Source organism: Oncorhynchus clarkii, chromosome 5 (genome assembly GCF_045791955.1).
Source record: "Oncorhynchus clarkii lewisi isolate Uvic-CL-2024 chromosome 5, UVic_Ocla_1.0, whole genome shotgun sequence".
Lineage (NCBI taxonomy): Eukaryota > Metazoa > Chordata > Actinopteri > Salmoniformes > Salmonidae > Oncorhynchus > Oncorhynchus clarkii.
Window position 1 is genome coordinate 25674798 of NC_092151.1, and position 14279 is coordinate 25689076.

Sequence of the window (14279 nt, forward strand, 5' to 3'; positions counted from 1 at the left end):
TATGAGCACGTACTCTTCAGAGACTGTCCTAATATGTAATCCATACTCTTCAGACTGTCTTAATATGTAAACCATACTCTTCAGAGACTGTCCTAATATGTAAACCATACTCTTCAGAGACTGCCCTAATATGTAAACCATACTCTTCAGAGACTGTCCTAATATGTAAACCATACTCTTCAGAGACTGTCCTAATATGTAAACCATACTCTTCAGACTGTCTTAATATGTAAACCATACTCTTCAGACTGTCTTAATATGTAAACCATACTCTTCAGAGACTGCCCTAATATGTAAACCATACTCTTCAGAGACTGTCCTAATATGTAAACCATACTCTTCAGAGACTGTCCTAATATGTAATCCATACTCTTCAGAGACTGTCCTAATATGAGCACATACTCTTCAGACGGTCTTAATATGTAAACCATACTCTTCAGACTGTCCTAATATGTAATCCATACTCTTCAGAGACTGTCCTAATATGAGCACATACTCTTCAGAGACTGCCCAAATATGTAAACCATACTCTTCAGAGACTGCCCTAATATGCAAACCATACTCTTCAGAGACAGCCCTAATATGTAAACCATACTCTTCAGAGACTGTCCTAATATGTAAACCAAACTCTTCAGAGACTGTCCTAATATGTAAACCATACTCTTCAGACTGTCTTAATATGTAAACCATACTCTTCAGACTGTCTTAATATGTAAACCATACTCTTCAGAGACTGTCCTAATATGTAAACCATACTCTTCAGAGACTGCCCTAATATGTAAACCATACTCTTCAGAGACTGTCCTAATATGTAAACCATACTCTTCAGACTGTCTTAATATGTAAACCATACTCTTCAGACTGTCTTAATATGTAAACCATACTCTTCAGAGACTGCCCTAATATGTAAACCATACTCTTCAGAGACTGTCCTAATATGTAAACCATGCTCTTCAGAGACTGCCCTAATATGTAAACCATACTCTTCAGAGACTGCCCTAATATGTAAACCATACTCTTCAGAGACTGTCCTAATATGTAAACCATGCTCTTCAGAGACTGCCCTAATATGTAAACCATACTCTTCAGAGACTGTCCTAATATGTAATCTATACTCTTCAGAGACTGCCCTAATGTGTAAACCATACTCTTCAGAGACTGTCCTAATATGTACACCATACTCTTCAGACTGTCTTAATATGTAAACCATACTCTTCAGAGACTGTCTTAATATGTAAACCATACTCTTCAGAGACTTTCTTAATATGTAAACCATACTCTTCAGAGACTGTCCTAATATGTAAACCATACTCTTCAGAGACTGTCCTAATATGTAAACCACACTCTTCAGACGATCCTAATATGTAAACCATACTCTTCAGAGACTGTCCTAATATGTAAACCATACTCTTCAGACTGTCCTAATATGTAAACCATACTCTTCAGAGACTGTCTTAATATGTAAACCATACTCTTCAGAGACTGTCCTAATATGTAAACCATACTCTTCAGAGACTGTCCTAATATGTAAACCATACTCTTCAGAGACTGTCCTAATATGTAAACCATACTCTTCAGACTGTCTTAATATGTAAACCATACTCTTCAGAGACTGTCTTAATATGTAAACCATACTCTTCAGAGACTGTCCTAATATGTAAACCATACTCTTCAGAGACTGTCCTAATATGTAAACCATACTCTTCAGACTGTCCTAATATGTAAACCATACTCTTCAGACTGTCCTAATATGTAAACCATACTCTTCAGCGACTGTCCTAATATGGACACAATACTCTTTAGAGGATCGCTTTGTTAGCAACTAAAAGACAATGACCTTAATGTGCATGAGCAGCTCCTCTGAGTGAAATAGAGCGGTGGCGCTCTGGTGATCCTAACCTATTAAAACTGCCAGGAGATCAAGGTTGTCCTTGTTCAGTCCTGTGGGACTCTCATGCCACTGTCTGTCTGAACACAGTGTGGCAGGCATGCACTGACAGTAGAGTAGCTATCAACATGCACTTACAGTAGAGTAGCTATCAGACCTGTATGTATTGTTTCAGCACTACGGAGAGCGACAACTTTTCTCCTAGTATTACGTTTGGACTTTGATGTTTCAGGACCATGGAAAGAGCGACACATGTTCTCCTAGTGGCACATCTGAACTGATGTTTCAGGACCACGGAGAGAAAAACACATTTCATCCTGGTGGTACATCTGAACTGATGTTTCGGGAACGCAGAGAGCGACATACAGTACATTCTTTCCCCAAGTCAGTTAGACCTGTTGTTTCAGCACCATGGAGAGTGACACACCATATAGCCAAGTGGGGCTGTCTGGATTTTGTTGGGAAATTGTCTTATACTTTCTTTCTTCCAGTCTCACAGAATCTGATCAAGTAAAGAAATGCGTCTGCTCTTTCTTTTCAGGACCACGGAGAGCGACATATAATTTCTTACTGGCAATGAGATCATCTCAGCTCTCCCAAATCTAATTACGATGTATGGTTGAGAGCAAGATTTTCCCCATAATGTCTGACATGTTAGATCTGAGATCACCTTGGTTGAAGGAGGAAGGATGGATGTCATTTCAAAGTACTCAATGGGGCAGAGTAAAGTGAGAGCGACACTCCAGCCATGCACTAGACTGGTAGAACTACTCCACAGACTCCAATATTGATCAGCAATTGCTTCAGTCAAACACTGAGTGGTTTTGGGGCCAAAGGATATACATATATCTCTGGCAGACACATACATGTCTGCTTTTAGTGAAAGGTCTGGTGTCGGTCAATGGTTGAGGCCAATACAGTAACTGTCTCTTTTCCTTTTCTCACATCTTTCTTTTCTTTCCTCCATTTGTTCTGTCTTTTCCACACACACACACACACACACACACACACACACACACACACACACACACACACACACACACACAATCTATTTTCTGCCTGCACTAGTCAGAGCCACACCCCTTTTTGTCTTTCACCTTCATTCATCTCTCCTATTTCCTCCCTCATCTGCTGCTCCTCTCCTCTCTTTAGTGTGTGGAGCCACACTGTCCTCTCTTCATTCACCCCTCCGTTCCCGCCTTTATCTGCAGTCGGTCCACATGCTGCCGGCCAGGCTCCTCACAGCTGCCTCACATTATTTACTGCCTAACTGCCTTCAGAGCACACTGATCTGGGGTGCCTTGATCGATTGATTGATTTATTTCTATCCCTTTTTTCTCAGTGTAAGTGTGTGTGAATGCATGTGTGCACGTGTGTGTAGAGATTCAATCAACTCCCAAGGACGTCCAGTGTCTTCATGTGTTTCGCAGGCAGGTTGATTTGTGGATTGATTGATTCGTTTTAGAAGGCTGATGGCCCGTTACTTGCTGCTTTGTCTGGTGGCTATGTTTGATGTGTCTGCCAGTGGAGTGTGTGTTTAGACAACCACAATTCCCCAGTGTATCCTTCCCTGTGGGTTAACAATTTGTATGTCATGTCAATCTCTCACTTTGTGCTAGCTAGAAAGCCACTCAACTAAGCACAAAAACATATACTTACAGGATGTGTGCAGACCTTATATCTTGACTTTAGACACCTTAGAATTTCACTAAAATGTACCAAGTAAAATGCAGTCCTCTAAGGACAATGCACTTGCACACACCGGTATGTGTGTACATACATGCTTATTCCTAAGGAATTCACTGTGTGTTGTGGGGGGATGACAACTCCTTATATGGCTCTGCTCAGTTTCCTGTCTACTGCTGCCACCCCTGTCCCTTCTTGGATACACACACACACACACACACACACACACACACACACACATACACCTGATGATGACAAGCAGGAGTCCAACCCCCTCCCATCCCATTTTCTCTGTTTTGAGTAATGAAGAGAGAGAGAAAGAGGGTGAGGGAGAAAGAGAGAGAGCACTGTTGGTGCTTGTCTGTGTATTCTGGGTTACCTCACACATGCACTCTTTAGACACAGTGGGGAGAAGAGGCGCTGAATCTATTGTTTTCTTTCTGAGAGAGCGCTCTGCTGACCTGAAAACACTAAGATTCCTGCCGTAGTGGAATGCCTGTCTTTCCTGGATTTCCTTTAACGTTATAGTGTTTTCTCACCGAATTTCTCCATCCTTGGTTTTTCTGGAATGAGCTGTTTCCTGCCTGCGTCGTTTCCATGCCAGCATGGGAACTGTCGTGTCTAAAAGGAAGAATTTAAGAAACGATGCGATATCTTCCGTGGCAGCAAAAGTTAGGTGAGTGTCCTGCCCTCTTTCCCGATCAACCACCCACCAACGGACTAGCCTATCAGTATTGTCGTCCTACTGTAGCATAGATCTGCTATGCTACCAAGTTACTGAACATAGTGTGACATAATAGTGACATTTTGGATAACCAACGAATTTGTGTAATTGCGCGTTTATAAACGCCTCAATCTATTCATGGTGGGTCCTCCAGAATTCTTCCACGTAATATCGTCCGTGCAGGACAGGTAGGCTACAGTTTATAACCACCGTGGAGCAACATCAACCCGTCGCTGCGTCTGCAGCTTGCTCGACATGACTTGGTTGCACAAATAGCGTGGAAGAATCACACAATTTACCGCTTTTGATGCCCAAAGTTGTCTTTGTTCTTATCATTGACGCAAGCAAGTATGCAAGTGTGCATCATGACGGCGAACATTTCACTGATCCTGGAGAGCTGTATGGTGCCGTACAATTTAAATGCTCTGTCTGGATCTTGTTTACAGACAAAAGTTACATTACCACTATAGCATAACCTAATTCAAGGCTGCCAAATTCAAACATGATATGCAAAAGATGGCAACATCGCCTAACCCATTTATGTTACTGTAGCCTATGTGTCCCACTGCACTGGTGACATGTTTCTACAAATACAGGCTCCAACTGGATGGATTAGATATGAAGGACACTTACCATTTACCGATATCTTTATAGAGAAAAAATATTTTAACATATCACACAAATTGCAAAATGCTATGATACGAATTCATAACATATCTCACGAAATGGTTGACGTAGTACACAATTGGATGACGTAGAACAGAAAAAATGGGGACCTGTTTTGGCTCGTGAGCACCACTTTCAAAAGTACTGGCTGAAATTATAGAAAAGTTAGAGAGTGCTACCGTTCTTGGATGCACTGGTGTTGCATCCTGCGGGCAAATGATTGCGCAATCAATTTATCAATCAGCCGTAATTGACTCGGGAAACTTCGGTGATCAGCCATCACAGTTAGTTATTGCACCGGTCGGACCAGGGCAACAGAATGCCTATAGACACCACCGTTAAGTTATTCAGCAAAGGAAGCAAATTCCTCAATTTGGCAGGTCTCCAAGGCTATAAACCGTGTGGTCGTTAATCTGGGAGATTTCTGACACCCCCTCACCCAGGCTATAATGTCAAACAGCACCGCAATAACATTTGTTCTTAAATTGGCTATGCGCAGGTCTCCTGTGTTCAGTGTCTGGGTCTATCGAGCTGAAGAACCCACAGTTTTCTCAATGCATGTCCTCTGCTTATGGATTCCCAATAGATGGATAGGTCTGGACTCGATTTGGCCAATAGTGTAATCCATGTGATGACTCCCTTGTACCGTCATGGCTGCTGCTGCGCCTTGGTGAGATGAAATGAACCTTAGAGCAGGTGGACAATATTTAGGTGAGAAGTTCACAGAGATCAATATGCAGTATCTGATTGGTCATACATGAGTTTTCACACAGTAGTCTTCTCTTAACGGAGGTCGCTGAATGACCTTGCAGATGCTGGGTTTACTCCACAGACAGATGTGGGATGGCATTGGCATGGTTACATAATTTTGTGTGTATGTGTGCGTGCGTACGTGTGTGTATGGATATGTGTGTTTGTTTGTGTGAGCCCTCTCTTTATTCAATGCCACGTGTGTGTGCGCACAACTCTGTGCTGCAGTATTCTCGGTGCACACACACAAAGGGCTGTGACGAGAGGGGACCTAGAGCACGTAACAATATCACATGGCACACACACACACCAATCTCCTGTCTGACACATTGACATGATCTCTCATGTCATACACTTGACTGGAGTACGAATGTTATGTTAGAATAAACAGTCATACACACCAGAGACAACTGGTCCCTCTCCAGGCTGAGTACACTCATCAGTACACTCATCAGTACACTCATCAGTACAATCGTCAGTACACTCATCAGTACAATCATCAGTACAATCATCAGTACACTCGTCAGCACACTCGTCAGCACACTCGTCAGTACACTCGTCAGTACACTCGTCAGTACACTCGTCAGTACAATCATCAGTACACTCGTCAGTACAATCATCAGTACACTCGTCAGTACAATCATCAGTACACTCGTCAGTACAATCATCAGTACACTCATCAGTAAGCTCCATCCTTCACCTTCATTACTGTGATCACACATCTAACACATAGAATATTCATCCCTCATTCACCTGCATACTGTATGAACTCATCAATCCATAGTCACGCACATTACTAACCTAATCTCTCCCACATACACACATACAGTACCAGTCGAAAGTTTGGACACACTTACTCATTCAAGGGTTTTTCTTTATTTTTACTGTTTTCTACATTGTAGAATAATACTGAAGATATTAAAGCTACGAAATAACACATATGGAATCATGTACTAACCAAAAAAGTGTTAAACAAAACAAAATATATTTTATATTTGAGATCCTTCAAAGTAGCCACCCTTTGCCTTGATGACAGCTTTGAACAGTCTCAACATTCTCAAATCAAATTCAATTGTATTGGTCACATACACATGGTTAGCAGATGTTAATGCGAGTGTAGCGAAATGCCTGTGTTTCTAGTTCCCAGCCATGCAGTAATATCTAACAAGTAATCTAACAATTTCACAACAACTACCTAATACACACAAGTGTAAAGGAATGAATAAGAATATGTACATATAAATATATAGATGATCGATGGCCGAAAGGCATAGGCAAGATGCAGTAGATGGTATAGAGTACAGTATATACATATGAGATGAGTAATGTAGGGTATGTAAACATTATATAAAGTGGCATTGTTTAAAGTGACTAGTGATACATTTATTACATCCAATTTTTAATTATTAAGTGGCTAGAGATTTGAGTCAGTATGTTGGCAGCAGCCACTCAATGTTAGTGATGTCTGTTTAACAGTCTGGTGGCCTTGAGATAGGCATTCTCTCAACCAGCTTCAAGAGGTAGTCACTTGGAAGGCATTTCAATTAACAGATGTGCCTTGTTGAAAGTTAATTTGTGGAATTTCTTTCCTTCTTAATGCGTTTGAGCCAGTCAGATGTATTTGTATTTATTATGGATCCCCCAGCTGCTACTCTCCCTGGGGTCCAGCAAAATTAAGGCAGTTTATACCATTTTAAAACATTACAATTCATTCACAGATTTCACAACACACTGTGTGCCCTCAGGCCCCTACTCCACGACTACCACATATCTACAGTACTAAGTCCATGTGTATTTATAGTGCGTATGTTATTGTGTGTGTGTGTGTGTGTGTGTGCCAATGTTTGTGTTGCTTCAGAGTCCCGGCTGTTCCATAAGGTGTTTTTTAAATCTATTTTTAAATGTAATTGTACTGCTTGCATCCGTTACTTGATGTGGAATAGAGTTCCATGTAGTCATGGCTCTACGTAGTACTGTGTTACTGTGTGCCTCCCATAGTCTGTTCTGGACTTGGGGACTGTGAAGAGACAGTTGTGTTGTGACAAGGTAGGGTTGGTATACAGAAGATAGCCCTATTTGGTAAAAGACAATGTCCATATTATGGCAAGAACAGCTCAAATAAGCAAAGAGAAATGACAGTCCATCATTACTTTAAGACATGAAGGTCAGTCAATCCAGAAATGTCAAGCACTTTGAATGTTTCTTCAAGTGCCATCACAAAAAATCATCAAGTGCTATGATGAAACTGGTTCTCATGAGGACCGCCACAGGAAAGGAAGACCCAGTCACCAGTATGTCTCTCTCATACACAAAACCATACTTTCATGTCTGTGTTATACAGTAGGAGCTGGCCTATATTCTTGGTATTCACAGCCAGGCCTTTGCTGCGCGACATTGTGACTAGAGAAAGCTATTAAAAGGGTGTCAGGGTCTGTGGGCTCAACACACAGGAGCTCCAAAGGTGGTCTTGCTTTTCACACACATGCATGCACGTACACACACACACATTCACGCACACAAACAGACATACGCGCATGCACGAACATGCATACACACACACCAAACAAGCATTATTTCCTCCACACACACACACACACACACACACACACACACACACACACACACACACACACACACACACACACCTGCTGGCATACAGAGTCCTACCCTCCTATTCGATGTACCCCGTCCTACTTTCCTCTCCACTGTCTGAAGGGCAGGCAGGACTCTGCAGCTCTGCAAGCTCCTCCTCATATCAAAGCTTTCTTTCTGCAGTGCCTCTTTTCCTGCTCTATCCCACTGAGCTTTGCCCTTTGCCTTCTCTCTTCTCTCCCTCTGTGTTCCAGAAAGAACCCTCTGTCCCTGCTGGATCACAACACACACTGTACCATGTTCCCTCTTCATCTTAGCTACCTACTTCAATGCACTTCATTTGACCTTCCCCTTGCATCCCATCTATTGATTTAGTGCAATGCTTTGTCTTTCCTTTCGTCTTCCTTTAGCCCACTTCAACCATGCTCAACTCTGAGGCTGTGAGCCTGAAGCAGTGAAACAGACAGTCTCAGGTGAAAGTGTGTGTCCTGTGTTAGTGGGACATATGGCTGAGCTCCGTGGCTCCTCTGTGCTCCTGGAGGCTGGTGTCTGTGTGATGGATGCCAGCTGTGCTCATCCACAGTGGCGAGGCCTCTGTCCGACTCTTCCGTTCCCAGTGTTAGCATCAGGAAACACAGTGTCCCTCTGTGGAGGGAGGGGCTCACTGAATAGCTCCGCCAGGTGACATAGCAAATGACTGGAGGTCACACACACCTCAGCCGCCGGGTGTGCAGACAGCCGTGTGTGTGTGTCCGGTCTCTGAGTCATCAGTCATTACTGTTTACTGGTACTTTTAAACACTCTTGTTAGAAAATACCGTCTGGTGAAGAGTGATGCTTCACCTTTTTACAGCACACAGTGCTTATCGTATAGAGGTGGGTGGGGTCGGACAGTTAATCCCATCCTACAGCCACTCTAAATGTTGATTGGACAGTGCAGGCAGCGTGTTAGATTGACGCAGAGAAGATGCAGAAACACACATGCCTTTTGCCAAGGTGTGTATACCTGATAGCATTACACATCACACAAACTGCTGAAACGTTCAAACTGCTGAGGCTAGAGCAATAGCTAGCTCACCCTGGCCTGCAGCCTTTTGGATAATGTTTGAAAATCTGTCATCAGGGAACTCCCCAAATCCTTGATCTGTGTATCCTTAAGGAGTGTCATTCGACTGATCAGTTGAAGGGCATTGGACTACTAGAGCTCTGAAGGATGTGGGGCTCACACTTCTCACATTCAAACTAAATATTTTGGGTTTCTTTCAAAGAAATGGCAGGCAGGTTGAAAGGAGTGCCAGTAGAATGAGTCATTGTATTTCTATGGCCAGGGCATTGTCTGTGGTGATGCAGTTTAGCAGCAGACCACGGGCTCAAACTATGTGCTCCCTCACTTCTCACATAATAGTTTTCTCCCTCTCTTATTTATTCCTTTACTACCCTTTAATCTGTTGCTTTTTCTGAGCTGAACTATCCTTAACTAAGTATACTCAAGTGTAAAATGAGCCAGTGAGCATTTCCCTCCCTCTCATTCCCTCTCTTCCTCCCTCTTTATTAGAGGCTATTACCGTGCTTGCTGTAATTACGGTAATTGGGTGAGATGATACCAATTTCGAAGTAACTCTGACACATGGCAATAAGGCCTGTGACACTGCTGTCATGTTGGGTGCTGCTTATGTGCGTGGTTGTGTGTGCGCGTGTGCTTATGTGTGTGTGTGTTTGATGAGCTGCATCGTGGGCAAGTGAGAATTCGCTGCATCACTCAGCGTGTAGGAGGCTGATGTGGCACCTACTCTCTGACGAGGTGACATTTTCATCAGTGCTCTGATCAAGTGCTGGGCCCCTATTCCCTATAAAACACCCCTACAAGAGCCTGCGATTAGAGAGCCAAACCACTCACAATTCTCACGTGGATTTGAACTCAGGGAGATGAGTTATGCTGCTGGTTAGAGAAAAACAATTAAATTAGTGAAACGGTGAGAAGATTTGATTAGCCAACATTTAGAGATCTTGCTGGCCAGCCTATTGTTTGTCGATGAGAGGGGAAAGGCTGGGGAATTGGTCTGCAGGTATTGGTCTGCAGGTAGACTACTGGAAATCCTGCTAGTCAACTGATGGTCGTCTTCAGGCATTAGTTGTTTGTCCTCTAAATGATATTGAAGTATGTTGTTTCACTGCATTAAGACACAAAGAGAAATGAAAGGGTAGAGATTGTGAATTGATAGAGGAAAGGAACTTCTAATGCATTTAGTCTGTGTTTACACAAAAAAGAGCTGATCTGATTGATCAAAAGACCAATTAGTGGAAAAAAAGATCAGAACTGGGCTGCCTGTGTAAACTCAGCAAACACTGGTATCTACAGTGTGATGAAGTGGTGTGTATAACTCTATATTGGCCCAATTAGTGCCTCATGATCAGAAGTAAAACGGTGCCCCCTATTGGCTATCTGCAACAGAGCAGGAGCCAACAGAACAGATCCTATTATTGACCTATACAGACTCAGAAAATACTATATACTGTGGATTTGTCTCGAACGTGTTCTCTTGCACAATGAGACTCTCCTGTGTAGTTTTGACATGAGTGTGTTGCATGTGCCTCAGCACAACTGAATGCAGTATCATGCTTTCTTTCATACTCTTTATCCCATGGTAAGACCTCTATACTTACAGAGTTCAAACTCTATACTATAGTAGCATTCTCACCATGACCTTAGTGTAGCTAGAGCCTCAGTGTCTTGGGCTACAGGCATAGCCACTTTTCACCTCCATTTTCTCTATCTCTGCTGTCCCTCTGGTTCTCTTTCCACATCCTGCTCTCCCTCCTCTTCTTTCCCTCTCTTGCATCTTTAATATGCCCCTTTCTTCTCTTCCTCTCAGTTGTAATCTTCCTCCCTACCCCAAATCCACCTCTCTCTCTCTCTCTCTCTCTCTCTCCCTTCATCATAACTATATACAGATAAGTATTTCCCAGATGTGCTATATCCAGAGAGAGAGCTGTGAATGATCTGATTCGACATACCAATTAGGATCTGGCAAAAAAATACTTGAATAAGTTATATTGCCCTTTATGGTTGTGAAGTCTGGGGACCGTCTCACCAACTAAGAATTCACAAACAGAGTACACAGAGGCAGAATACCTGACCACTGTGACTGACCCAAAATTAAGGAAATCTTTGACTATGTACATACTCAGTGAGCATATGCTTGCTATTGAGAAAGGCTGCAGAAGGCAGACCTGGCTCTCAAGAGAAGACATTCTGCCCACAAAGTTAGGTGGAAACTGAGCTGCGCTTCCTAACCTCCTGCCAAATGTATGACCATATTAGAGACACGCATTTCCCTCAGATTACACAGATCCACAAAACAAATCCAATTTTGATAAAGTCCCATATCTATTATGTGAAATACCACAGTGTGCAATCACAGCAGCAATATTTGTGACCTGTTGCCACAAGAAAAGGGCAACCAGTGAAGAACAAACACCATTGTAAATACAACCTTTATTTATGTTTATTTATTTTCCCTTTTCTACTTTAACTATTTGCACATCATTACAACACATAGCCATAATATGACATGTTTTAGAACATCTGGTAGTGTAATGTTTACAGTAAATATGTTATTGTTTATTTCACTTTTGTTTATTATATATTTCACTTGCTTTGACAATGTAAACATCTGTTTCCCATGCCAATAAAGCCCCTTAAATTGAAATTGAATTGAGAGAGAGAGCGACAGCGACAGCGAGAGCGAGAGCGAGAGAGAGATTATTTTTGCTGACTCCAGAGTCATGATTCGTTTTTCTGAGTGACCCAGTGACGAGATGCTACCAGACGAGCTAAATGCCTTTTATGCTCGCTTCTAGGCAAGCAACACTGAAGCATGCACGAGAGCACCAGCTGTTCTGGATGACTGTGTGATAACGCTGTCGGTAGCCGATGTGAACAAAACCTTTAAACAAGTCAACATTAATAAAGCCGCTGGGCCAGATGGATTACCAGGACGTGTACTCAAAGCATGCGCAGACCAACTGTCAAGTGTCTTCACTGACATATTCAAACTCTCCTTGACTGAGTCTGTAATACATACATGTTTCAAGCAGACCACCATAGTCCCTGTGCCCAAGGAAGCGAAGGTTACCTGCCTAAATGATTACCGCCCCATGGCACTCACGTCGGTAGTCATGAAGTGCTTTGAAAAGCTGGCCATGGCTCACATCAGCAGCATCCTCCCGGATACACTAGACCCACTCCAATTCACATACCGCCCCAACAGATCCACAGATGACGCAATCTCAATCGCACTCCACACTGCCCTTTCTCACCTGGACAAAAGGAACACCTACAAGTGTAGGTGCAAGTTCTCCCACTTAAAAAGATGAGAGAGGTCTGTAATTTTCATCATAGGTACACCTCAACTATGACAGACAAAATGATGGGAAAAAAAATCCAGAAAATTACATTGTATGATTTTTAATGAATTTATTTGTAAATTATGGTGGAAAATAAGTATTTGGTCACCTACAAACAAGCAAGATTTCTGGCTCTCACAGACCTGTCACTTCTTCTTTAAGAGGCTCCTCTGTCCTCCACTCGTTACCTGTATTAATGGCACCTGTTTGAACTTGTTATCAGTATAAAAGACACCTGTCCACAACCTCAAACAGTCACACTCCAAACTCCACTATGGCCAAGACCAAAGAGCTGTCAAAGGACACCAGAAACAAAATTGTAGACCTGCACCAGACTGGGAAGACTGAATCTGCAATAGGTAAGCAGCTTGGTTTGAAGAAATCAACTGTGGGAGCAATTATTAGGAAATGGAAGACATACAAGACCACTGATAATCTCCCTCGATCTGGGGCTCCACGCAAGATCTCACCCCGTGGGGTCAAAATGATCACAAGAACGGTGAGCAAAAATCCCAGAACCACATGGGGGGACCTAGTGAATGACCTGCAGAGAGCTGGGACCAAAGTAACAAAGCCTACCATCAGTAACACACCACGCCGCCAGGGACTCAAATCCTGCAGTGCCAGACGTGTCCCCCTGCTTAAGCCAGTACATGTCCAGGCCCGTCTGAAGTTTGCTAGAGAGCATTTGGATGATCCAGAAGAAGATTGGGAGAATGTCATATGGTCAGATGAAACCAAAATAGAACTCTTTGGTAAAAACTCAACTCGTCGTGTTTGGAGGACAAAGAATGCTGAGTTGCATCCAAAGAACACCATACCTACTGTGAAGCATGGGGGTGGAAACATCATGCTTTGGGGCTGTTTTTCTGCAAAGGGACCAGGACGACTGATCCGTGTAAAGAAAAGAATGAATGGGGCCATGTATCGTGAGATTTTGAGTGAAAACCTCCTTTCATCAGCAAGGGCATTGAAGATGAAACGTGGCTGGGTCTTTCAGCATGACAATGATCCCAAACACACCGCCCGGGCAACGAAGGAGTGGCTTCGTAAGAAGCATTTCAAGGTCCTGGAGTGGCCTAGCCAGTCTCCAGATTTCAACCCCATAGAAAATCTTTGGAGGGATTTGAAAGTCCGTGTTGCCCAGCAACAGCCCCAAAACATCACTGCTCTAGAGGAGATCTGCATGGAGGAATGGGCCAAAATACCAGCAACAGTGTGTGAAAACCTTGTGAAGACTTACAGAAAACGTTTGACCTCTGTCACTGCCAACAAAGGGTATATAACAAAGTATTGAGAAACTTTTGTTATTGACCAAATACTTATTTTCCACCATAATTTGCAAATAAATTCATTAAAAATCCTACAATGTGATTTTCTGGATTTTTAAAAATCATTTTGTCTGTCATAGTTGAAGTGTACCTATGATGAAAAATACTGGCCTCGCTCATCTTTTTAAGTGGGAGAACTTGCACAATTGGTGGCTGACTAAATACTTTTTTGCCCCACTGTATGTGAGAATGCTGTTCATTGACTACAGCTCAGTGTTCAACACTATAGTGCCCAC

General features: G+C 42.7%; 1 protein-coding gene across 1 annotated transcript in view; it reads left to right on the top strand.

Annotated features, from left to right (window-relative positions):
* Positions 1 to 4018: 4018 nt before the first annotated feature.
* Positions 4019 to 14279, top strand: part of LOC139409914 (NMDA receptor synaptonuclear signaling and neuronal migration factor-like) — a 49609-nt gene continuing 39348 nt past the window's right edge. Inside the window, exon 1 of the mRNA XM_071155327.1 lies at positions 4019 to 4250. Coding sequence (XP_071011428.1) covers positions 4180 to 4250 — 71 coding nt within the window. The 5' untranslated portion in view covers positions 4019 to 4179. The remainder of the gene's footprint in view (positions 4251 to 14279) is intronic.